Genomic DNA, 25,105 nt, shown 5'->3' on the forward strand with positions numbered 1-25,105 from the left:
GGTTAATTTCAGTGGGAACGCAAGGGAACGGCGTTCCCTTACCTCCCAAGAGTGCCGGAACGCAAGGGAACGCACTTAAAACTAAAAGTTTAAAAAACAATTACGTTGGATCAATATTATGCTTTGTTTGCGAGTTTTTTTATAAAAATAATTGTAGTATTATGTCTGGATGGCCTAAAAACGCGGGTTTACAGTTATAATTTTCAAAACTTTTTCCCGGGGGAGGGCCCCCGGACCCTCCTCCTTCCTGGGGGGTATTCCAGACCCCCCGGTCTGAGCATCCCGCTTTAGAGTTCCCACACCTAAAACTTTAGAAATTAAGCACTGGGGGGAATTGATTTCTTGCCTAATTTCGTCCCTGATTTAACGCCGAGCGTGATAAATGTGTACACAAGTTGTGTTTTCAACTACATTTATTGACACGAATCACACGTAGTTTCCGCACCCGTCGTTAAAATTCGCTGCCCGAAATTTCAAACTATTTAATGAAACGGCTCCAATGAAAGCGAAAAAGTACCAAACCCCGGCTTTCGGCCTGATTTTCGACAAGGAATTTTATCGACTTTTTCAATTTTCAGTAGCACCGTCTAAATGTTTAAACGCTAACGGCTTTGTTCGCCAGTGATTAAAGAAAGTCTGCATATTGTGTCAAAAGCAGAACTGTATGAATCACTTTAAGGACAACCCCACCTCCCCTCCCCAAACACACACACACACATATACACACACACCGAAATGTAACAGATTGATAATCGAACTCAGAACTACTCGCGAATCGAATCAAATGTAGGCATTTTTAAGTTTCATTATTAATGCCTATTACAATACGTATGTATACATAATACAGTTAATGCCTAAAACACGAATAGCATTATTACTATAGCAATTAACATACAAAGTTTAATAATTATGTATTGTATGAATTCTAGGTTGTATGTTTCAAACAAGAAGCATCGCACACTATATGATCAATTCAAACCCGAATTAATCATAAGAAACTGACCAGTTTTGTTTTGGAATGAATTTACAAAAGGCATTAGCTTATTTTTCACTTTAGAGCTTTTTTAGTACGCGGAGTATTTACACACAACTAACATGGAATAATTTAAGATATATAAAACAGGATTGCGTGTGAGCTGTGTGGTCCGCTGAAAATATTGATTTACATGCCAAGATGCGGACGCAGGATGACATACGCCCAATAAACCCACTAAAGCTAACACAAAATTCTTCAGAATCTTCAAACACAATAAAGTTAAAAAAAAAATCTAGTTAGTGTAAACTCATTGTGTGCACAGTAGCTAAAAAAAAGTGAAAGAGAATAATATAGGCTTATAACTAAAACTACTTTACATACCTCACAGTTAAATGATTTGGTCCTCATTCATAGTCCTGTGAAGCTATGCGAGTATGCCAATTATTTATCTGTCTGTCATTTTGTTCAATTCAAAATTATTTCTTTAACTGCGTAAGCTTTTAAAACGGTTAAAAAGTCTGAGTATCACGTAGCCTAACCTCTAGGGTGAGGTGCAAGAGTCAAGTTAGATCTAGTTTTGATTTTAATATATTCGCTTTTCTACCAACAACGAAGTAAAATTTCAAGATAAAATTTAGAATGAAATTTAAAAGTATATTTAGATTTATTTACACAGGCAGTAGTTTATGTTTTGTCTAAAGATAGATAGACGAGTATTTAAAAAAAAAAAAAAAAAACTGTAGTGAATCACCCAAATGTGTAACATGGCGGAGTAAGGAAAATCAGGTGGTGGTGTACTAGAAACGTTGTTTGCTTTTGTGATTTTATTCTATTTTAACGGTGTTAATGGTTTGAGAGTTTTAATTACCAGTGCATGCTGACAACGCTTTATATTGATTTTTTAATCCCACACCGTTTTGCGTGCATTTTAATTTTTTTTTTTTTTTTTTTGGTTATGTTTTAACAATCGCATATTCGCCTGCTCAAGTTTGTTAGATCGAGTAGGCAATTTGAATGTCAGATATGCTTATCATTTTAAAGTTGTCGTTTTTTAATTCCTAACGTTGATACAGTTTGCTGGGGGAAAAAAAAAGTTTTATTTTTTCTGAACGATTATCCTGTTGGTGGTTTTTTTTTTTTTTTTTTTTTTTTTTTTGCGCTTGCGTACGCACGTAGTTGTGATGTGAGTGTCGAGTGTTGAGTGTCGCTGCATGGGCACTATGGTCGGAGGCGGGTCCGCGCCATGTCTTCCCCGAGGAACTGCGGTAGCATGAGGTGCCCGGACAAGTACAGCTACTTCGTGGTGACGGGCGGGGTGGTCGCGCGGAGGTTCGTTCCCGGGGACCTGGCGGGGGACGCGACTGCCCCCGGGAGGACTATCCGCAAGGGCACGCTCGTGCGGCTGCTGCTGGAGCTGGACGGGGGCCGCGCGGCCGTGAGGACCATCGGGGAGGAAGATGACGAGGAGGAAGAAGGGGTCGCGTGGCTGTGCGAGCGGTCCCACCTGGCGCGGGTCCGCTGCCGGCTGGCGGGGCCCCTCCTGGCCGCTCCGCCCCACGCGCGCCTCGCCGTGCTGCAGGACGCGCCCGCCTGCCTGCAGCTGTGCCGGCTGGCCGTCGGCGAGATGGTCAACTACTTCCCGCCGCGGCGGCCGCCGGCGCCGCCGCGCGGCGAGCCGGAGCTCGCCATGCTCAAGTACAAGGGCCACGTGCCTGAGCTGGGCCCCGGCGTGTACTTTGGCCTCGAGCTCTTGGTACGCCTCTTGTACGACAACACTTAGCGCTAGAGCTGGCCCCGCCATTTACTTTGGCTTCGAATTCTTGGTACGCCTCTTGTACAACAACACTTAGCGCTAGAGCTGGTCCCAACATTTACTTTGGCCTCGAGCTGTTGGTATGCCTCTTGTTTTTCCATCACCACACATATCTACATTTAGCGCTAGAGCTGGGCCCACCATTTACTTTGGCCTCGAGCTCTTGATATGCCTCTTGTACTTCCACCACCACAAATATCTACATTTGGCGCTAGAGCTGGGCCCACCATTTACTTTGGCCTCGAGCTCTTGATATGCCTCTTGTACTTCCACCACCACAAATATCTACATTTAGCGCTAGAGCTGGGCCCACCATTTACTTTGGCCTCGAGCTCTTGATATGCCTCTTGTACTTCCACCACCACAAATATCTACATTTGGCGCTAGAGCTGGGCCCACCATTTACTTTGGCCTCGAGCTCTTGGTATGCCTCTTGTACGACAACACTTAGTGCTAGAGCTGGTCCCACCATTTACTTTGGCCTCGAGCTGTTGGTATGTCTCTTGTTTTTCCACCACCACACATATCTACATTTAGCGCTAGAGCTGGGCCCACCATTTACTTTGGCCTCGAGCTCTTGATATGCCTCTTGTACTTCCACCACCACAAATATCTACATTTAGCGCTAGAGCTGGGCCCACCATTTACTTTGGCCTCGAGCTCTTGATATGCCTCTTGTACTTCCACCACCACAAATATCTACATTTGGCGCTAGAGCTGGGCCCACCATTTACTTTGGCCTCGAGCTCTTGGTATGCCTCTTGTACGACAACACTTAGTGCTAGAGCTGGTCCCACCATTTACTTTGGCCTCGAGCTGTTGGTATGTCTCTTGTTTTTCCACCACCACACATATCTACATTTAGCGCTAGAGCTGGGCCCACCATTTACTTTGGCCTCGAGCTCTTGATATGCCTCTTGTACTTCCACCACCACAAATATCTACATTTAGCGCTAGAGCTGGGCCCACCATTTACTTTGGCCTCGAGCTCTTGATATGCCTCTTGTACTTCCACCACCACAAATATCTACATTTGGCGCTAGAGCTGGGCCCACCATTTACTTTGGCCTCGAGCTCTTGGTATGCCTCTTGTACGACAACACTTAGTGCTAGAGCTGGTCCCACCATTTACTTTGGCCTCGAGCTGTTGGTATGTCTCTTGTTTTTCCACCACCACACATATCTACATTTAGCGCTAGAGCTGGGCCCACCATTTACTTTGGCCTCGAGCTCTTGATATGCCTCTTGTACTTCCACCACCACAAATATCTACATTTGGCGCTAGAGCTGGGCCCACCATTTACTTTGGCCTCGAGCTCTTGATATGCCTCTTGTACTTCCACCACCACAAATATCTACATTTAGCGCTAGAGCTGGGCCCACCATTTACTTTGGCCTCGAGCTCTTGATATGCCTCTTGTACTTCCACCACCACAAATATCTACATTTGGCGCTAGAGCTGGGCCCACCATTTACTTTGGCCTCGAGCTCTTGGTATGCCTCTTGTACGACAACACTTAGTGCTAGAGCTGGGCCCACCATTTACTTTGGCCTCGAGCTCTTGGTATGCCTCTTGTACGACAACACTTAGTGCTAGAGCTGGTCCCACCATTTACTTTGGCCTCGAGCTGTTGGTATGTCTCTTGTTTTTCCACCACCACACATATCTACATTTAGCGCTAGAGCTGGGCCCACCATTTACTTTGGCCTCGAGCTCTTGATATGCCTCTTGTACTTCCACCACCACAAATATCTACATTTGGCGCTAGAGCTGGGCCCACCATTTACTTTGGCCTCGAGCTCTTGATATGCCTCTTGTACTTCCACCACCACAAATATCTACATTTGGCGCTAGAGCTGGGCCCACCATTTACTTTGGCCTCGAGCTCTTGGTATGCCTCTTGTACGACAACACTTAGTGCTAGAGCTGGTCCCACCATTTACTTTGGCCTCGAGCTCTTGATATGCCTCTTGTACTTCCACCACCACAAATATCTACATTTGGCGCTAGAGCTGGGCCCACCATTTACTTTGGCCTCGAGCTCTTGGTATGCCTCTTGTACGACAACACTTAGTGCTAGAGCTGGGCCCACCATTTACTTTGGCCTCGAGCTCTTGATATGCCTCTTGTACTTCCACCACCACAAATATCTACATTTAGCGCTAGAGCTGGGCCCACCATTTACTTTGGCCTCGAGCTCTTGATATGCCTCTTGTACTTCCACCACCACAAATATCTACATTTGGCGCTAGAGCTGGGCCCACCATTTACTTTGGCCTCGAGCTCTTGGTATGCCTCTTGTACGACAACACTTAGTGCTAGAGCTGGTCCCACCATTTACTTTGGCCTCAAGCTGTTGGTATGTCTCTTGTTTTTCCACCACCACACATATCTACATTTAGCGCTAGAGCTGGGCCCACCATTTACTTTGGCCTCGAGCTCTTGATATGCCTCTTGTACTTCCACCACCACAAATATCTACATTTAGCGCTAGAGCTGGGCCCACCATTTACTTTGGCCTCGAGCTCTTGATATGCCTCTTGTACTTCCACCACCACAAATATCTACATTTAGCGCTAGAGCTGGGCCCACCATTTACTTTGGCCTCGAGCTCTTGATATGCCTCTTGTACTTCCACCACCACAAATATCTACATTTGGCGCTAGAGCTGGGCCCACCATTTACTTTGGCCTCGAGCTCTTGATATGCCTCTTGTACTTCCACCACCACAAATATCTACATTTAGCGCTAGAGCTGGGCCCACCATTTACTTTGGCCTCGAGCTCTTGATATGCCTCTTGTACTTCCACCACCACAAATATCAACATTTAGCGCTAGAGCTGGGCCCACCATTTACTTTGGCCTCGAGCTCTTGATATGCCTCTTGTACTTCCACCACCACAAATATCAACATTTAGCGCTAGAGCTGGGCCCACCATTTACTTTGGCCTCGAGCTCTTAATATGCCTCTTGTACTTCCACCACCACAAATATCTACATTTGGCGCTAGAGCTGGGCCCACCATTTACTTTGGCCTCGAGCTCTTGGTATGCCTCTTGTACTTCCACCACCACAAATATCTACATTTAGCGCTAGAGCTGGGCCCACCATTTACTTTGGCCTCGAGCTCTTGATATGCCTCTTGTACTTCCACCACCACAAATATCTACATTTGGCGCTAGAGCTGGGCCCACCATTTACTTTGGCCTCGAGCTCTTGGTATGCCTCTTGTACTTCCACCACCACAAATATCTACATTTGGCGCTAGAGCTGGGCCCACCATTTACTTTGGCCTCGAGCTCTTGGTATGCCTCTTGTACTTCCACCACCACAAATATCTACATTTGGCGCTAGAGCTGGGCCCACCATTTACTTTGGCCTCGAGCTCTTGGTATGCCTCTTGTACTTCCACCACCACAAATATCTACATTTGGCGCTAGAGCTGGGCCCACCATTTACTTTGGCCTCGAGCTCTTGATATGCCTCTTGTACTTCCACCACCACAAATATCTACATTTAGCGCTAGAGCTGGGCCCACCATTTACTTTGGCCTCGAGCTCTTGGTATGCCTCTTGTACTTCCACCACCACAAATATCTACATTTAGCGCTAGAGCTGGGCCCACCATTTACTTTGGCCTCGAGCTCTTGATATGCCTCTTGTACTTCCACCACCACAAATATCTACATTTGGCGCTAGAGCTGGGCCCACCATTTACTTTGGCCTCGAGCTCTTGATATGCCTCTTGTACTTCCACCACCACAAATATCTACATTTGGCGCTAGAGCTGGGCCCACCATTTACTTTGGCCTCGAGCTCTTGGTATGCCTCTTGTACTTCCACCACCACAAATATCTACATTTAGCGCTAGAGCTGGGCCCACCATTTACTTTGGCCTCGAGCTCTTGGTATGCCTCTTGTACTTCCACCACCACAAATATCTACATTTAGCGCTAGAGCTGGGCCCACCATTTACTTTGGCCTCGAGCTCTTGGTATGCCTCTTGTACTTCCACCACCACAAATATCTACATTTAGCGCTAGAGCTGGGCCCACCATTTACTTTGGCCTCGAGCTCTTGGTATGCCTCTTGTACTTCCACCACCACAAATATCTACATTTGGCGCTAGAGCTGGGCCCACCATTTACTTTGGCCTCGAGCTCTTGGTATGCCTCTTGTACTTCCACCACCACAAATATCTACATTTAGCGCTAGAGCTGGGCCCACCATTTACTTTGGCCTCGAGCTCTTGATATGCCTCTTGTACTTCCACCACCACAAATATCTACATTTGGCGCTAGAGCTGGGCCCACCATTTACTTTGGCCTCGAGCTCTTGATATGCCTCTTGTACTTCCACCACCACAAATATCTACATTTGGCGCTAGAGCTGGGCCCACCATTTACTTTGGCCTCGAGCTCTTGGTATGCCTCTTGTACTTCCACCACCACAAATATCAACATTTAGCGCTAGAGCTGGGCCCACCATTTACTTTGGCCTCGAGCTCTTGATATGCCTCTTGTACTTCCACCACCACAAATATCTACATTTAGCGCTAGAGCTGGGCCCACCATTTACTTTGGCCTCGAGCTCTTGGTATGCCTCTTGTACTTCCACCACCACAAATATCTACATTTAGCGCTAGAGCTGGGCCCACCATTTACTTTGGCCTCGAGCTCTTGGTATGCCTCTTGTACTTCCACCACCACAAATATCTACATTTGGCGCTAGAGCTGGGCCCACCATTTACTTTGGCCTCGAGCTCTTGGTATGCCTCTTGTACTTCCACCACCACAAATATCTACATTTAGCGCTAGAGCTGGGCCCACCATTTACTTTGGCCTCGAGCTCTTGGTATGCCTCTTGTACTTCCACCACCACAAATATCAACATTTAGCGCTAGAGCTGGGCCCACCATTTACTTTGGCCTCGAGCTCTTGATATGCCTCTTGTACTTCCACCACCACAAATATCTACATTTAGCGCTAGAGCTGGGCCCACCATTTACTTTGGCCTCGAGCTCTTGATATGCCTCTTGTACTTCCACCACCACAAATATCTACATTTAGCGCTAGAGCTGGGCCCACCATTAACTTTGGCCTCGAGCTCTTGATATGCCTCTTGTACTTCCACCACCACAAATATCTACATTTAGCGCTAGAGCTGGGCCCACCATTTACTTTGGCCTCGAGCTCTTGATATGCCTCTTGTACTTCCACCACCACAAATATCTACATTTGGCGCTAGAGCTGGGCCCACCATTAACTTTGGCCTCGAGCTCTTGGTATGCCTCTTGTACTTCCACCACCACAAATATCTACATTTGGCGCTAGAGCTGGGCCCACCATTAACTTTGGCCTCGAGCTCTTGATATGCCTCTTGTACTTCCACCACCACAAATATCTACATTTGGCGCTAGAGCTGGGCCCACCATTAACTTTGGCCTCGAGCTCTTGATATGCCTCTTGTACTTCCACCACCACAAATATCTACATTTGGCGCTAGAGCTGGGCCCACCATTAACTTTGGCCTCGAGCTCTTGATATGCCTCTTGTACTTCCACCACCACAAATATCTACATTTGGCGCTAGAGCTGGGCCCACCATTTACTTTGGCCTCGAGCTCTTGGTATGCCTCTTGTACTTCCACCACCACAAATATCAACACTTAACGCTAGACCTGGTAAATATGTAGAGTAGCGGTATTTGCGGAAAAAAAAAGTTAAATATCCGAAAATACTTTTATTCTATGCTCTTTAACTTCCTCTTTTCATTAAACCCGGTGGAGATAAGAAATTCCAAATACTTTAGGAGATATCACCGTTCTTATTTTGCAATACAAGACCTGTGCTATCATTCGACCGTCACATTTTTTTTTTATTACCGTGTGTTCGTGAATGCCTAATTAATTAAAATTGTCTATTAGGTCAGGTCAGTTACATTATAAATACTTTCAAACTAAGCGGACATTAAAAATAATATGAATAAATTTTAATGGTTGTTTAGTTTTAAAGTATTTATAATGTAACTGACCTGACCAAACAAACCGGGACAAAGGATGAACAGTAGGAACTCACATAATTTTTTTTTACTTATTACTTGCGCAACAATATACAAATAACAAATAAAACATTAAAATTTGAAATGTTAAAAACTCACCTAAGTTAGAGGCGGGTACAATTCCTTTGCCATTCGTAGAAAATGATGTAGTCGTTCACCTACGTCGCGAAAAAAATAAATTCATACTCATAAAAGAGAAACCATGCTGAATGCCGCATGAATGCACAGGTATTGTGATGAAAATTAAAAAATTCTATATCTCCTAAAGTATTTGGAATTTTTTATTCCCGCCGGGTTTAATGAAAATAGGAAGTTAAAGAGCATAGAATAAAAGTATTTTCAGATTTTTAAATTTTTTTTTCTTCGCAAATACCGCTATTCTACATATTTACCGCCTCTTGTACTTCCACCACCACAAATATCAATACTTAGTTTTAATTCTTGTTAGGACTAGAGCAAGGTCTGGGCAAATGCTGTTCTACTTTCATCACAACTATTCAACATTTAGTTTTAATTCCGGTAATACTCGGACAGAGCGGCTTTTTAGTTCGTATTGGAAACGTGGTTTTCACACACTACTCACTTCAATTAATTTACCCTGAAGAGGTGGTTTCTTAATTCCTAAAAGTTATAGCTCACTATAAAAGCATCGTACATCGTGGCTTCTTGGAACGAAAAGTAAATAAAAATGCAAAATATGTTTTTTTTTTCTAGTACTAGAGAAGTTCCTAAATTTACCCTGGAAACATGGTTTCTTAATTCGTACTGGTTCGTGAAAAATATCAGTTCTAAAGCTTACACTACAATACCTGTGTTTTCGCACTACCGCCGCTATTCATTGTTTACCCACGATTGTGCATTTCTTTGTTTGGCGCAATTGTGGTCATCTTTGGAGAATTAAAAATACGCTAATTCTTTCGTTTCAAAGATTGAAGTTAATTCTTGGATCCTGAAGGCTTGATAATGTAGGCTTGATCCTGTGGTACATGATGATTGCTGTTTTAGTTCAGTACATTGGAAGGTTTTGTAAATAAAAAAAATATATTGTAATGTAATGAATTATGATCATAAGTCAAATCTAAGGTAATTTTTTCAGCCTACAATCATAATTCTTAATCATTTCGCAATTCCTTTCATGTGCAGATTCTGCCGACGTACTGAATTAAAACAGCAAGCATCATGTACCACAGGATTTTTTGCGGGTAAACAATTATTGACGGAGGCAGCGATAAAGCACAGGTATTGTAATGTAAGATATAACAATGTAATTTTTTCACAAACTGGTAGGAACTACGAAACCATCCCTTTCAGAGTAATTTTAGGGACGTGTGTAGTGTGTGAAAACCGTGTTTTCCGATTTTTTCTTTCCGTTCTAAAAAGCTGCTCTGACAGAGTATTACCTTTATTCCTGATTCACCTATAGCTGGGCCATGGTGTTTTCTTTGGCTTAGAGGTGTTGGTATGCCTGTTCTACGATTACAACCACAACTGCTAACCTTAAGTTTATGTCTTCCACATTTTAGTTGATCAGCAGATCATAAGTGTTACATTCGGAGATTATTTATTCGCAACCAGCAGTAACCTAGGGTTTACAGTTAAATCTCATATAACAAGCAAAAACTTGAGATTCGTGGACTTGACTTAACCACCATGAACTCCGATATTTATGTATATCATCTTGCAGCCTGCATTAACCTGTGACTGTGGTGGAAATGCATGTAATCATAAACCACTTTTTTTTTTTAGTTAGCACTTTTGAGTTGCATGGATTGCATTAACAATACGAAAATGAAAAGAAAGGTTTGTTAGTTCAGGTCAACTACCATCTGTACTAATAAAATAACTGTTTGGGGTAAAACGTTTCTACATTGGATGAAATGATGAAAAAAAGGTGTATTGAAAATGGTTATATACATTATTGAGAACTCAAAAAAAAATTGTTTTTAAAATTTTTCGTCTGTCCATTCCAGCATCACTTGAAAACTACTTAATAGATTTATATTAATTAAATTTTTATAGAAATGTCTTTGCTCACTTAAAAACTAGGCTATATATAATTAAATAATTCTACTAACAGAGTGAGAGAGGGGTAAATTCCGTTTCAAAATAATTTTATCTATGAAACAAATCAGCATAAAAAAAAATTGGGTATTAATAATTAACATACAAATACTACCAATTACAATTTTGCCATTTTGAAAAGGGGGGTATATGTGGTTTTAAGAAAGATTAACAATAATTGTATCTGCAAATTTAATCAAGTATAAAAGTTACATACTATGGAGATGGACCAATAATCAACATACAAAAACTACCAGCGACAAAAAAGTTCCTTTTTGCTCAATTTAACTCCTAAGGGGTGAAAATGGTTTTAACATAAATAATATGTAACTCTGAATCTAATCATGCATAAGAAAATATATTGGGTACCAATAGTAAACATATGAAAACTACCCACCACAATTTTACAGTTTTACGAAATTCACAACATAAGGGTGGTAAAAAGGGGTAGGTATGTTTTTAAAATGAAGAATGAACACCTCCGTTTGAATTACTACCAAGAAAAAACTTGCATATGAAGTTACGTAATATATATATATATTTTTTCATTTATTGAAGGTCGTCTTTAAAGGGGGTAAGTTTTGATTTATTTTGGAAAAAAATTGTATCTCTGAAACTAATTAAGACGAAAAATTGATTGGTAAATGTTCATGATAATGATAAGGGTACAAACTGTTTTTATTGCAGGAAGATATTTTTAAGTCAATTCTGCACTTTATATGTGATTTTTAATAATAATGTGTAATGTAAATGTATTTAGTATTTTGCTAGCTAGACCAATTACACAGGGGAGAAAAATTAATGGGACAGGGAAGTCCGGGAAATTGGTTGAAGTAAGAGATTGAGAATTCTGACATGGTCGATTTAGGGGAAAAAAAATCTTCCATAAGAACAATATCCAAAACTTATTAATTAATTTTTTTTTCTGAGAAGTTTCTTAATTCCTTCAACTACCCCATTATGTTCTATGTATTTTTTTTTTTTCATTTCCTGTTTGACTGTTGAATGGTCCAGAATATAACTTAATTATGACTGGATCACATTTGGGGGTTTTTAAAGTTAAAAGCTTGTGTAAAATGCTTACAACGGTATGTATGTGCTACGTAAAGGTAATTTTTGCACTTGAAAGTTTTGCATGATCTGTTTGTGAGCATTGTGTTTGTTTACCGTGCACATTTACACAGCTTTGTTTAGCATGCTGTCCTGTGGCATGTTCGACTGCAGAAGCATGTACAGTTAAACTTTAATTAACAGTTAGTTTCTGTTCTATGATCAGTCATCTTTAAAAAAAAAAATTCTGTGCATCAGCAAACGTACATCTTGAAAATTGTCCACCGATTACTTTGACACCTAACTGTATAAATGTTATATTGATCTTTTTGGAAAATTAAATGCAACATGTATGTATTATTTTCATTTTTTGGGTTGAATTTCCTTATCACGTATCTAAGATTTTCCCTTGATCCTGTGGTACATGTTGCTTGCAGTTTTAATTTATCATGTCGAAAGATCCTGGGCGTAACAAAAACGTTTGATGTAACTGTGAATTATGATCGTAAGTTAAATGCAAAAGAAATTTTTTTTTCGTAAGACCTTAAATAATTTGTTTCTATTGTGATATTCAAGTGTTTTTTTTTTTGGGCAGGTTTGTACTCAGTTCACACAGCAAGCATTATGTACTGCAGGATCAGTATATACGCAATCATACATTAATCATACACAGGATTAAAGGATAAACTTGGATACGTGATATGGAACAATTAACCCATTTTTGCCCCATATGTAATAACAGGTTTCTGTTCCATGATTATTCATCACAGCCGTGGTCAGGACAATGACGGTAAATTAAAAATTTTTCTGTACTCTGCTGTGCTTATTTAATTTGTACTGTTCAATTTTTTCCTTCTAACTTTTGTTTGCATAATAGCCACTAAGGAAAGTTTGCTAAGTAATTTGCCCTCAATTAAAATTTTCTGCCGAACAGCCTGCCTGGATTATAATTATAAATGTATAATATTTAAGAACCATTTATGCAATTTTGATCAACTATGATTATTTAATTGTTCCTACGAATTAAAAAAAAAATTATTTTGTTTGTACCGGTTGATTTAAAAACAGTAAAGATGCAAAATCATGATGTTGAAGATGTACTGCAAAACATGTAAAAATTGTGTAACTAAAACACAAATTTACCCTTTGATTCTTACCACTCCGAATCTGCTGGATTTTTCATTGTTGTCTGATGGACAGGGCCGGCGCGTCCACACGGGCGAACCAGGCGACCGCCCAGGGCGCCAAGTAGCTGGGGGTGGCGCAGCACGACACACAACAGCTGATACAATATGTTTAACGATTATTGAAACTAGATGAAAATGGATTTTTGTAACAGTTTGGAATGTTTATATTGATATAAGTAATTATTTAAAGTCCAGGGTGACCTGTTTATGATTTGTAATAAGTAAAAAAGTAAAAAAAAAAAAAAAAACACAAGCCTGCTTACATTTTTGATTGTTGACAAAATCTTAGGCTTGCGTGATGTATTTTGAGGCAAGTAAAATTTTTTTGTGGTGTCGGGTCGGGGGGGTGGGGGTGTGCGCCAATAAGGTTTTTCGCCTAGGGTGCCAATTTACCTTGCACCGGCCCTGCTGATGGAATCCTTTTGGGAAGGACGTAGTTCAACAAGTTTCGGCTCAGTTCTGTTTATGTTAGGGAACGATATAGTTAAACACTAGGCAGAAAAATTTGTGACTGAACACAAGATGGAATAGAGCACTTGTGGCAAATTTTCAGTGAGCAGCCCTTGAATTATAAACCCGTGGGGAGGGGGGGGGGGGGTGGAAACCAAAGTGGTGGAGTTTGAGATCTAGAAGGCTCATTCTTACACACAGTGTTGATTATTTATGTTTTATTGTAATTACAAATATTTAAGAGCTATCTCTGAAATCCTAACACGATAGGCCTGTACAAATATTAGTTTTTTGAAGGATGATAATATGAAATAGAATGTTTAAAATATATTCGCAAACTCTAATCGAACTGCCAAGCTGTATCACATTTATTTTATAAATTAAGTAAAAAAATAATTTTTTTTAACATTTGTAATGTTAGAACTGATTTAGCGTGTTACTGATTGGGCGATATATATTAATTACATCTTTCATTAAAATATATAAAAATGGCCATGTATAATATTAATATTAAGCATTCATAAAAGCGAATGGAGTGGCTACTTTAGATTTTTTTAAGTAACCAACTTTGTTCAAGTAACACACATTAAGTTAAACATATTTTCAGGACAGAATCTTATGCTTCCAATGGTTTGATTCTTGAAATGAACGCCATGCTTTACATCAGAACCGAAGATTCGAATAAAACAAATGGAAAAAATCCTGGTGAAAAGTCACATTGAATATTAAAAAGAGCTTCAAAGATTCGCACAGCCCTATAACGTGATACATCCCTCTTGTTCGTGGTTCTGTGGTTAATATTTCAAACAGATATACACTTAAGTGTAATATAGATAATGAGTTATGCATGTGTGTTTAGTTATGACATGTGCAAATTTTTACACTCATTATATTTCATTGGTAAATATCGGTGAAAGAACAATCAATGCTAGGGAGGTATGGAGTTAATAGTTTCACTAATAACCCTTAAATAATTGTAATCACTATAAAATGTAAAAAAAATCAACAAGGCGCGTGTGGGGCACGCTTAGTCAGGGCTGTATCTCTGCCAGCGAGGCGGGATGATAAGCGCGACGCTCGCTGGTCCTTCTAGCGCGGTGTCTCCTCTGGACTGGCGCGCAGTCTTCTCGTCGTGCATCGAGCGGCGACTGTGACATCACACGGCGGAGAAATTAAGATAAAGGTGTAATTCAAGCCCCTTGAGTGCTTTTAAGAATCCGTACCGTTTGTTTCATGCCTGAAAGATACTGTGAAAACACGTGAGTCCTTATCACTGTCCCAAAAATACAGTTTGAGAACTTTATCCGGAATGAAGTTTACAATTCGACCCTCAGCGTATTCGTAAGCGGACCCCACTCTGATGCAGGGGCGTAACCGGGGGGGGGGGGGGGGTTAGGTGTTCAACCCCCCCCCCCCCCCCCCCCCTTAGCACCAAATCTTTAATTAATTTCTTATTCATCACTCAAACAAATTTCATATTAAAATTAATAAAAAATTTTACCATTACAATATTTAAATTTAAGTACCGAAAACCGCTAAAATAGCACTATTTTACACCTCAAAATCCAAATTTTCCCGGGGGAGGACCACCGGACCCACCCCGCTTCAATACGCGGGGGGGGGGGGGGGGTGATTGCGTGCTTCTTAACACACCCCCATACACAAATCCTGGCTACGCCACTGCTCGGATGTCTCTAGTGGTTTTGAAAAGGCGTTGTTTTTCCCGGAGCTGTGCCGACCATGTGTGTGTGTGCCCGGGCGGGCTGGGGGCTCGAGAGAGAGTGGCTGGTAGCTGGGGCGTGGACCTTACGGGCGCGGGGGCCCCCCGCCGTGCTTCCAGGCGAGCGGCAGCAGCGCGAGCGGCAGCAACAGCCGGGTGGACCTGAAGAAGTACAACCTGCGCGGCTGCGTGCTCGCCACGATAGACCAGCTGGGCCCGTACTCGCGCTCCAATGTGTCGGCCCTCGTCGGGGCGTTCGACCGGGCAGGCAGGCCGCCCGCGATGCCGTCCGACGAGAAAGGGGCGCCCCGCCGGGGCGGGGGGCGGCGGCGACGACGCGGGCGGCAGCTTCAAGACCACGCTGGTGCTGCACCTGAAGGAGAAGGAGCACATGCCTCGGCTGCCGCAGAAGTCGGAGGCCCTGATTGGTGGGCACCCCTCCCTTACCCCCCTCCCTCCCGCCTGTCCTCCCGTGCGCTGGCTCACGGGAAGCCTACGATCCACGCCGAGTACTCGACATGCCCGAAGATTGCCGAATACCTGCCTTCGGGTGACTTCGGAATTCTTTTGTTTAGGTGGAAAAAAACACATTTTTTTTATTTTGCCGTGTGTTCGTGAATGCCTAATTAATTAAAATGGTCAATTAGGTCAGGTCAGTTACATTATAAATACTTTCAAACTAAGCGAACATTGAAAAAATAATATGAATTATTTTTAATGTTTGTTTAGTTTTAAAGTATTTATAATGTAACTGACCTGACCTAACGAACCGGTACAAAGGATGAACAGTAGGAACTCACGTAATTTTTTTATTTTGTTTATTACTTGCGCAACAATATCCAAACATCAAATAAATCTTAAGTTAATTACATCACATTTTAATTTGATGAAATCGCAAGACGAATGTAAAAGATAAGAATGTTCGTATATTTACTGAAATATTAGTCTTGGTTTTAATGGCTTAATTTGTATTATTGTTATGAAACTTCCTACCACATCTATTTGTTTATATCCGGCATTTAAAACATACGTTTTTTCACCTAAACAAAAGAATTCCGAAGACACCCGAAGGTAAGTATTCGGTAATTTTCGGGCATGTCGAATACTCGGCGTGAATCGTAGGCTTCCCGCTGGTTCACACCTTGTGCCTGCATATAAGGGGGAAGTTATATATAATTATTCAACTTTCATTGAACTATATGAATAAAAGAAAAAAATTGTTTATATCAACAATATTTAGTTAATGTATTTGCCAATAACATATTTAAGTTAATTTATCACCTATCAAGTGAAAAATGTGTATAGACTTACAAAACGAGGTGATTTTTTTTACTCTTAAAATGTGATATAGCAAAAAAAATGCACATAGTGATACAGTAAAATCCTCTTAAGAAAATTGCACTGAATAAATTTTCTTTTAATATTGATTAAAAAAAATAGTTGTGTGCGTATGAATTACATACAGTTGTATCCTGTTTATAAGTGGATTTCTTAGCTGGGGCTTACTGTATTTTTGTATGATAATTATAGTTTTGTCATTAAAAGAGACAAAATAAATCTACGGATGTTCAAAGTTTCTTCCCTACTCTTGATGAAAGTTACGACAATGCTTGAAAAGTTGAGCAATTTTAGTTTTTTTTTTTTTTTTTGTTTTTTAAATTAGTATCGCCTCTGGTTCTTTTTCTGAATCATATTTTCTGTACATTATTTGCAGTGAAACCCTGCTTGGTAAATTATGAAATTTCATAAATATTTTAATTATTACCAAGGAAGAGTTCGGTCCTGTAAAATTTTAGAAATAGCCTTTAAATAAAGTAATGAGGAAAAAAAAATAAAAAAAATCAACATGGTGTGTGGGACCATGAAAAAATATTCTGTATAGAAGTCGCCAGCCCAGGTTAAAATTTCTAATACGGTTTGAGGTAGTTGGTTAATTCACCGCCGCAATCGCCACCATCTCTAGGGCATCGACTTGTGGTGGTCCCTAGCGGACAAGTGTCGAACTCTTCAAACACCCCTTCCCCCTCCCGTTGAACGACCTTGAGCTGCAGTGAATGATTGGTGGGGGGGGTGCGGGGGTAATGACGGCGGGCGACAGTGCTGCGCTCTAACGTGTAAATAACAACCTAAGATGATACGGGGCGTCACGGCAGCGCACTGCAGCGGGTGAAGTTCCCAAGCTGCCCATCATACGCTCCTGAAAAACGTAGAGTAAATCCTATCCACTCGCGACTTCTATACAGTATCTACATTCAAAGGCGGGACCGAGGTGTAACACTTGAAATCCTGTCGCAGACTTGGACCCGTTCATGGTGACGGGCACGGCCGCCGGCGCGGTGAACGGCCACTCGCCGGTCCAGGAGGCGGGGCTCGCCCCCTGGACGATCGACTCCTTCGCCCAGCAGCAGGTTGGTGTCCGTCTCACGCTCAGGTCTCTGTGTCGACACTGCCGAGATCGTTCGCGTCAGAAACCTTGTTTTGTGGCCGAGGTGATTCTGGGATGTTTTTTTTTTGACGTGACGTCTAATAAATCGATGAACGCCGGCTGCACGCACAAACAAGTGCCCCCGTTACGCACATTGTCCTGTTATGCTGTGTCCCGTTACGCTCATTGTACGCCTGCGCCGCATCTATCTCTCTTCCACTCGATTGGAACAACCATCGATTTGACTTTTTCGAGGCACATTAAACTTGAAACACTCCCATTCGTTTCCTACTTTTCCTATCATTGTCCTATCCTTAACAGAATAACACAGACTGGAAGAAATTTAAATAACAAACATGTATAAAAGTTATGGTTAAAATAATCTCTTCGTTAAAGTAATAAACATATTTGAAATAATGAGTGCAAATAAAAGTAAATTTATCATTTAAATTGTAGATTTCATTTTACTCCTCCTTTGTATCCATACAAAACAGGTGTCTCTTATAAAGTGGATAGTAAAATTACAAAAAAATGGGGTGTGGCTGTGTCATGGACACGGCCGTGTGTTGTACGTGAATACGTGTACGTAACAGGTAACATTTTCTATACAAAATATAAAATATTCCATTTTGTATTTTAACGTCATATATCTATTGCTCCAGGGAGTAATAGTATAAGTCAAAAACTTCTATTTTTCAGGAGAGAGGTTTAAAGATTTTAAATTAGTGACAATATCAAATTTCCATTATTTTAAATAAACCAAATGGCTACATATGCTTAGTAAATGATTTATTAGCATTTTACAACAACAATATTTCTTTCTTTATTGCTAAAGATTAAATAAATGACATGTACTGTTAGGGCCCATCATTTACATGACTTATACTGGTGAGAACACTGCAGGTTTAAAGACATGTACTCTTAAGACCATTAATTACATGACTTATACTGGTGAGAATATTGCAGGTTTTCTTAAATTAGATGACACTTTTTGCTAAGAAAATGATTAATTGACAACATTCGTATACTTATTACAAAAACCTTTGGAAGGTAAAGCTCCGGAAAGTGCAAAAATATTCATTCATTGAATTCCTCTATATCAGGAAGTACATCTCTTGCATCCACAGTAGTTTTCAAGTTTAAATAAAAGCTGTGAAAAACTGTGTCTATCAATGGCAACAGCTCCAAGAGATCCTTCTTTTTCTCTTTGGAAATGGCAAGTGTGGAGTTATAACATTTCTTTGGATGTAACAGCTCATCTGGACTGCGGTTCTGTCGTTTTAAACAAATTTCTCTGAAAGGTGCGTCTTCATCAAGTGTGTTCTTAAATTGAATCACTCGTCGTTCTTGAGTGTATCTGAGCCATCTCATCTCAGTCCACTTGAAGGGTTCTCCTGAACTATCCTTCTTTCTAAGAAAGAGACTAGTTTTGTACAGCTCAGCAAAATTGAGGAAGTCCTGATGATTAAGTTCTACAACTTCAAATTTGTTTTTCCTTCCAACAGTTCTGACAAGCTGGTACCAGTCATGGGGGTGTGACACAGTGAAGCGCAGTTTTTTCTTCTGCTTTTCTATAAGTGCATGGTCTGTGTCACATTCCATATGACTATGCCCACTCACCATAAATTTATGGTCCACCAACTGAAGATTACATTTCTGTTGCATCAAATACAGAAACATTGCTGCTACATGCGAGTTACGGTTCTGGCCGCCACATGTATCTGAATATAAAATAATGTGCGTTACATCTTCAGGTAACTCAGAAAGCTCTCTCAATACACATGTGGCAACTTGATTTGCTCCACGAGCACCTTCGCCTTCATGCCACATATAACAACGAACAGATGGTTTACTAGTTTCGTGCATAGTTAAATTATACGTCCAGAGCTGTCTTTTGTAAAAAGACACAGACGACTGAACAAAAGGTGTGGGCAAACATTGTTGTAAGTCGAACGTAAAACACCTTTTGCTAGGATCATCTTTAGCAGTTTTCTTGTCGAGATCTTTCTGTAGGTATGCTTTATCAGCTTCTGCATGATGCACAGATATTTCCTGTTTTATATCTTCTTCTTCTGCACCACTCGCTAGCTTCACTGTCATTTGTAATGTGTCACACCTATGACAAGTGTCTACTTTTGGTGCTTTAAAGGCTAGTCCCAAGGACTTAAACTCCCTAGTATATACAGTACGCCCCACAGGATTAGAAGTTGATTCTTTGTAAAATGAGAACATAGTATTCAAATCCAGAAAAGAAGGAAGATACTTCTTGTTGTTTGTTCTTCGCGTGTAATGAGATTCGTAAGAAGGGAATGATTGTATATGCCTTCGAACCTCATCCAGTCGTTCATCAGAAATTGCATTACCAGGTGATGTTTTTCCCCTGTTGTCCTGCTGTGTGATACCAGATGTAGAGGTACTTCTGTTGGTGATTGCAAGAGTTACAAACATTTGTGTCTCATCTAATGTGTTCATAAAACATCCCCTACAAACTTTTTCTCTTTTCCCATTTATCTTAAAATGAAACGTATGTGTAACCATTCTAAATTTCTCTTTATCAGGATTGTAAGCTCTTTTTCTTGATGTTTTGGTTTCCATAGTATCAACAAGGCTGGCAACATATGCTACTCTCCTGTCTCTACTACCAAGAGACCAATATTCTTTAAAAATACTTTCTCTTATGTCTTCAGGAAGTCTCTTTCTACATTCTGCTCGACAGTCTCTAAGAGGTTTCATTACTCTAGCTTTGACAACTTTACCGCTTAAAGTTGTGTATGACACCCCTCTGTTACGGTTTACACACTTTTCTCTTTTTCTTGCTCTTGAAAACCTACATTTTTTCACTTCAGCTTCAATTGTTTGTGTATTGTCTTCTTTTTCTCCGAGACCAGCCTTCCTCTGGCGAGGAACATTAACGGAAACATCATCTTCACTTGAGCTTTTCTCTTCTATCGGTTCATAATCTGGATCAATTTCTCCATTATCAATATTTACTTCTGCAATGTCTTCAGTAACCATTGGATGGAGCACTGTCAAACTTCCATCTCCATTATTACCTATAAGTAAAACAATTATTTTAGCTACAAGCACACAATAATGCCAATGACTTTTAAAAGAATGATTAGTTTTGTATCAACTCTCTTACCTGCCCATGTGTTCCGCGTATTTTCAAGGCCTCTGTCCTCATCAACAACATCATAGGAAAATTCACTCTGTTCATAATGTGGTTCATTTTCTTTATTTCTGTTATTTGCATCTGCAATGTCTTCAATAACCATTGGTTGGAGCACTGTCAAACTTCCATCTTCATTATTACCTACACATAAAAATAATGACGTAAGTATAACCACACAATAAAGCCAAAGACTACAATATAATAATAGTTTTACATCTACGCTTACATGCCAACTCATACTATGTAACTTACTTGCAAGGCCTGTGTCCTCAACAACAACTTCAAATAAAACTTCATCAAGTTCCCAATTGTATGATGAGGTGTTTGGTAGCTGTGTGCCATCAACATTAACGAGTTGTTCTTCAGTCACATTAGAAATTTCTTCATCCATACCATTCGAAATTGTGTTCCTAGTATCTTGAACAAAGACATGATCGTCCTCGTTTGTTTTTCTTTCTGCAATAAATAAACAAATAAAATATGGGCACTATCATAACATGAGAATAACTGCACTATAAAAGCAACATAACTTTTGTCCTTACCTGACCAGTATTCCGCGATATTCACAGTTCCTTTCTCATCTATATCGTCCCTAACCTCAATTCGGTCGTTTGTTACAACAGGTATGTCTTTCACATTTTCAATCACATCTGAAATAAAATAAAAGACAAAAGTAATAATGCAAAAGATTTTACTGCAGTTACAGACATAAATGGAGTACCACACTAAAATTAATTAGCACTTACCTGCATTTAAACTGGAGGTATTCTCTTTAGCTATTTTCGTTTTTACAAGTTCAACAAGTTTTTTTCCTCTGCTATACATTATTTCTCCTACACACTATACATTATAATGTAAAAATCAGAGGAATAGTGAAAAATAACGCAGAATCTTCTACTATTGTTATAACTTTATAAGTTAAATTCTAACCACAACCAACAGCTGGGAGAAGTTGTTCCCAATAGTATAAGTCAGTAAACAAGCAACAGTACCAACATAATTTTGACTTGGGTGTAACAGTATAAGTTGACTTGTACTCTTACACCCAACATAATTTTGACTTGGGTGTAACAGTATAAGTTGACTTGTACTCTTACACCCAACATAATGAACTTTATTTCTCTTGGACTGTTAGGTTCAAATCGTTATTACACTGGAAACAAAGTACAGTAGAGACTTATACTCTTAGACACACATAGTCGGCTACTTAAAAAATACTAATATCCGAAAAAAAAAAATTCAATATTTTGACTTATACTCTTACTCCCTGGAGCCAAAGATATATTCACTGTAACTATTTTAAACTAATGTTTCATATGTGCAATCGATAGATTTTGACGAGAGCCGACGATTGAAATGTAAACTAACGTCGTAGCTTCTCCGAGTCAAAAGTTATACTAAATGGAAATCTTGAAACGCAGAAAAATGACCTCAAAATGACTGCGATTTCCCCTCCACCGTGCGCGATGCGTCACAGTTCTCACTTAGCGTAACGAATTCTTTGATCCTTTAGCTATCCGGTGGTGTAATTAAATTTTGGACGGAGATGATAGATATGTAGCTGCAACACACAACTGTATCCCCCAATTTTGTCGTCATTGGTTTTATTTTTAATTGCCTCCCACTATGGAAGCAATTTTAAAGACGTATTTACGTCAAAATATTTGTGTGTTGTGCCAGAGAATAGGGTTGCTTCTTTTCTCCCCACGTGTGTTTGTCCCCTCCCAGGATGTCCACACGCTCGCTCGGCGAGACAGCCTCTACAACAGGCGGCAGGAGAAGCATCACGGGACGCTGTCGCCGGTGTCTGTCGTCAAGACCGACAGCTCGGCCGGGAAGCAGAAAGGTACCCCGTGACTTGATGTAGGCTTTTGGACGTACGCCATTGCTTAGCACATGTATGTCTGTGGAAGAAAACTACAAAAAAAACACAAATTAAGCATAAAATTGCTGTTGTCAGGATTTAACGCCACACAGTACTCCACAACAGGAATATGGTCAACAAACAAAGAAAAATGGACTAACATAATGAAAAAACCCCCACAAATGATGACAGCACAAAAATACCGAACCCAAAAAATTCAGCACAACAGTTGAAACGAGAAAAAAACACAGCAAAACAAAAAGACGAAACAAACACAATAGTTTTCCCAAAACAAAAAACAAAAGAGAAATGTGTTTTTTTTTGTTTCTCTTTTGTTTTTTTGTTTTGGGAAAACTATTATGTTTGTTTCGTCTTTTTGTTTTGCTGTGTTTTTGTCTCGTTTCAACTGTTGTGCTGAATTTTTTGGGTTCGGTATTTTTGTGCTGTCATCATTTGTGGGTTTTTTTTCGTTCTGTTAGTCCTATTTATTTGTTTGTTTTTCTTTGTTTGTTGACCATATTCCTGTTGTGGAGTATTGTGTGGCGTTAAATCCTGACAACAGCAATTTTTTGCTTAATTTGTGTTTTTTTTTTATGTGGGTTTTTTTGTAGTTTTCTTTTACGGACATACATGTGCTAAGCAATGGCGTATGTCCAAAAGCCTACATCAAGTCATGCACTCCCATTGCACAAATCTCTCAAAGATAACAAGGTTCCCCGTGAATCATGCTTCGAGGAACGTTGTCTGGAGACTCTGCTAGGGTTTCTTTCACGCAGTGTTTTTCAAATTGCACGTTGCTCATTTGTTTTTGACTTAAAAAACAAAAAAATTTCAGATAGCAGATTTTCTTGCCATCTTAACATGGTAATCCATTCCTCTGTTTACTTTATATGTGTATATGTGACTAATGCATATATGTGAATATGGGTATAAAAATTAGATACTTGTGAAACCTTTAATAACTACTAAAGTTTGCTTATTAATGTTTGTAAATTGCAGGAACAAATAATGATACATATATTAATCAAGATCTTATCATTTAAATTATCTGAATATGTTGTAAATCATAACCAGCTAAATACTCCTCTAAAATTAAAAAAAAAAAAAAAAAAAAAAAAACATTAAATAGGTTATTCCTATTTTGAGGGAAATCCTCATTCTATGCAGAATCCTCCTGTATTCATTCTGTGGTTAAGTCCCAGTCAGATGTGCAGATTTGCTGAACTTCAGTTCTTTTATGTTAGGTATAACTTTTCTGGTTCAACGTGAGTGGCAGAAAGTGGGATGTTATATGCCTTTCATTTGAACATGCTGAGAACCAAAATAACAGTAACATGTTTATTCTGTGGACTCCTATTTACGAATGAAATAAATTCAACTCTGTGAGCAATATTGAAAGCTTTGTTTTATTTCTGTGCCATCACGAAACTGTTGACAAACTAAAAATATTGTAGGACTACGTATGTACGTGTGAAAACACACCAGAATGGCAAGGAATGAAAGGATGTGTTATTTTGTGTTCCCGAGGTAAAGGGTTCCAACAGACACCGATGTGAACATATTTTTGATATGTGGGTATATGTGTGTATGTATTTATACCCTTATACATATTTGCATATTAACATATTAACATATATATATATATATATATATATATATATATATATATATATATCGAGACAAGATTTTGTAGTTTTATTTTTTGTCCAATTTCGTTTATAAAACTGAAAGTTATTTTAAACTCTGGTTTGTAATACGTTCTCCACTAATATAGGGATAAAATTTATATGCTGCATTTTTACAGTAAAATAATTTCATATAAATTGGTCTTAAACAGATACTATTTCAGAACAATAAAAATAAATAAGCAAGCTTTTATAATTGAAAATTGATTAATAAGAGATGCACAATAAACCAAATTGAATTAATTTTTCGGATTTACGCATCTTGGTACAATATTTAGTCCATAAATAACGACATTATTTGAATTTCAAACGTTAAGGTATTTTTTTTTATGATTTGAATTAAGTTTTTATTAAATTATACTTAATTCCGTCATATAACTGGCATTTTAGTGTAATGCTGTGTTTTGACATGCTTATTTCGGTTTCATCGCTAATCACAGTATAATGTTGTCCCTATGTGTAGGATACACTGATGTTTTCAATTTTTTTGTTGTTTTTCTTGAATTTTAGAAAAGGTACGTTGCAAGCAGGAAGTGCATAACTCGTGAAATGTTGTCCTCATGGGAGAAATGTTGGGGCTTTGAAACCGAGACGTTGCAATCAGGAAATTCATAACTCGTGAAATGTTGTCCTTATGGGAGAA

At 39.7% G+C, this 25,105-nt stretch overlaps 2 protein-coding genes across 3 annotated transcripts in view; one reads left to right on the forward strand and one right to left on the reverse strand.

Moving 5' to 3' along the window:
• LOC134540653 (uncharacterized) overlaps positions 1-1,514 on the reverse strand; it is a 73,263-nt gene extending 71,749 nt beyond the window's left edge. The window contains exon 1 of the mRNA XM_063383527.1: positions 1,358-1,514. Within this exon, the coding sequence (XP_063239597.1) occupies positions 1,358-1,384 (27 nt within the window). The 5' untranslated portion in view covers positions 1,385-1,514. The remainder of the gene's footprint in view (positions 1-1,357) is intronic.
• Positions 1,515-1,742: 228 nt separating this feature from the next.
• The window catches only part of LOC134540807 (ubiquitin carboxyl-terminal hydrolase CYLD), a 50,940-nt gene continuing 27,577 nt past the window's right edge, over positions 1,743-25,105 (forward strand). Inside the window, exons 1-4 of one of the 2 annotated variants that reach the window (XM_063383747.1) lie at positions 1,743-1,762; positions 15,437-15,744; positions 17,612-17,724; positions 22,642-22,759. In XM_063383747.1, coding sequence (XP_063239817.1) covers positions 15,549-15,744; positions 17,612-17,724; positions 22,642-22,759 — 427 coding nt within the window. In that variant the 5' untranslated portion in view covers positions 1,743-1,762; positions 15,437-15,548. Of the gene's footprint in view, positions 1,763-8,396; positions 8,418-15,436; positions 15,745-17,611; positions 17,725-22,641; positions 22,760-25,105 lie in introns of those variants that run through there. The other variant, XM_063383746.1, reaches the window with a different exon arrangement.

This window comes from Bacillus rossius, chromosome 17 (genome assembly GCF_032445375.1).
Source record: "Bacillus rossius redtenbacheri isolate Brsri chromosome 17, Brsri_v3, whole genome shotgun sequence".
Lineage (NCBI taxonomy): Eukaryota > Metazoa > Arthropoda > Insecta > Phasmatodea > Bacillidae > Bacillus > Bacillus rossius.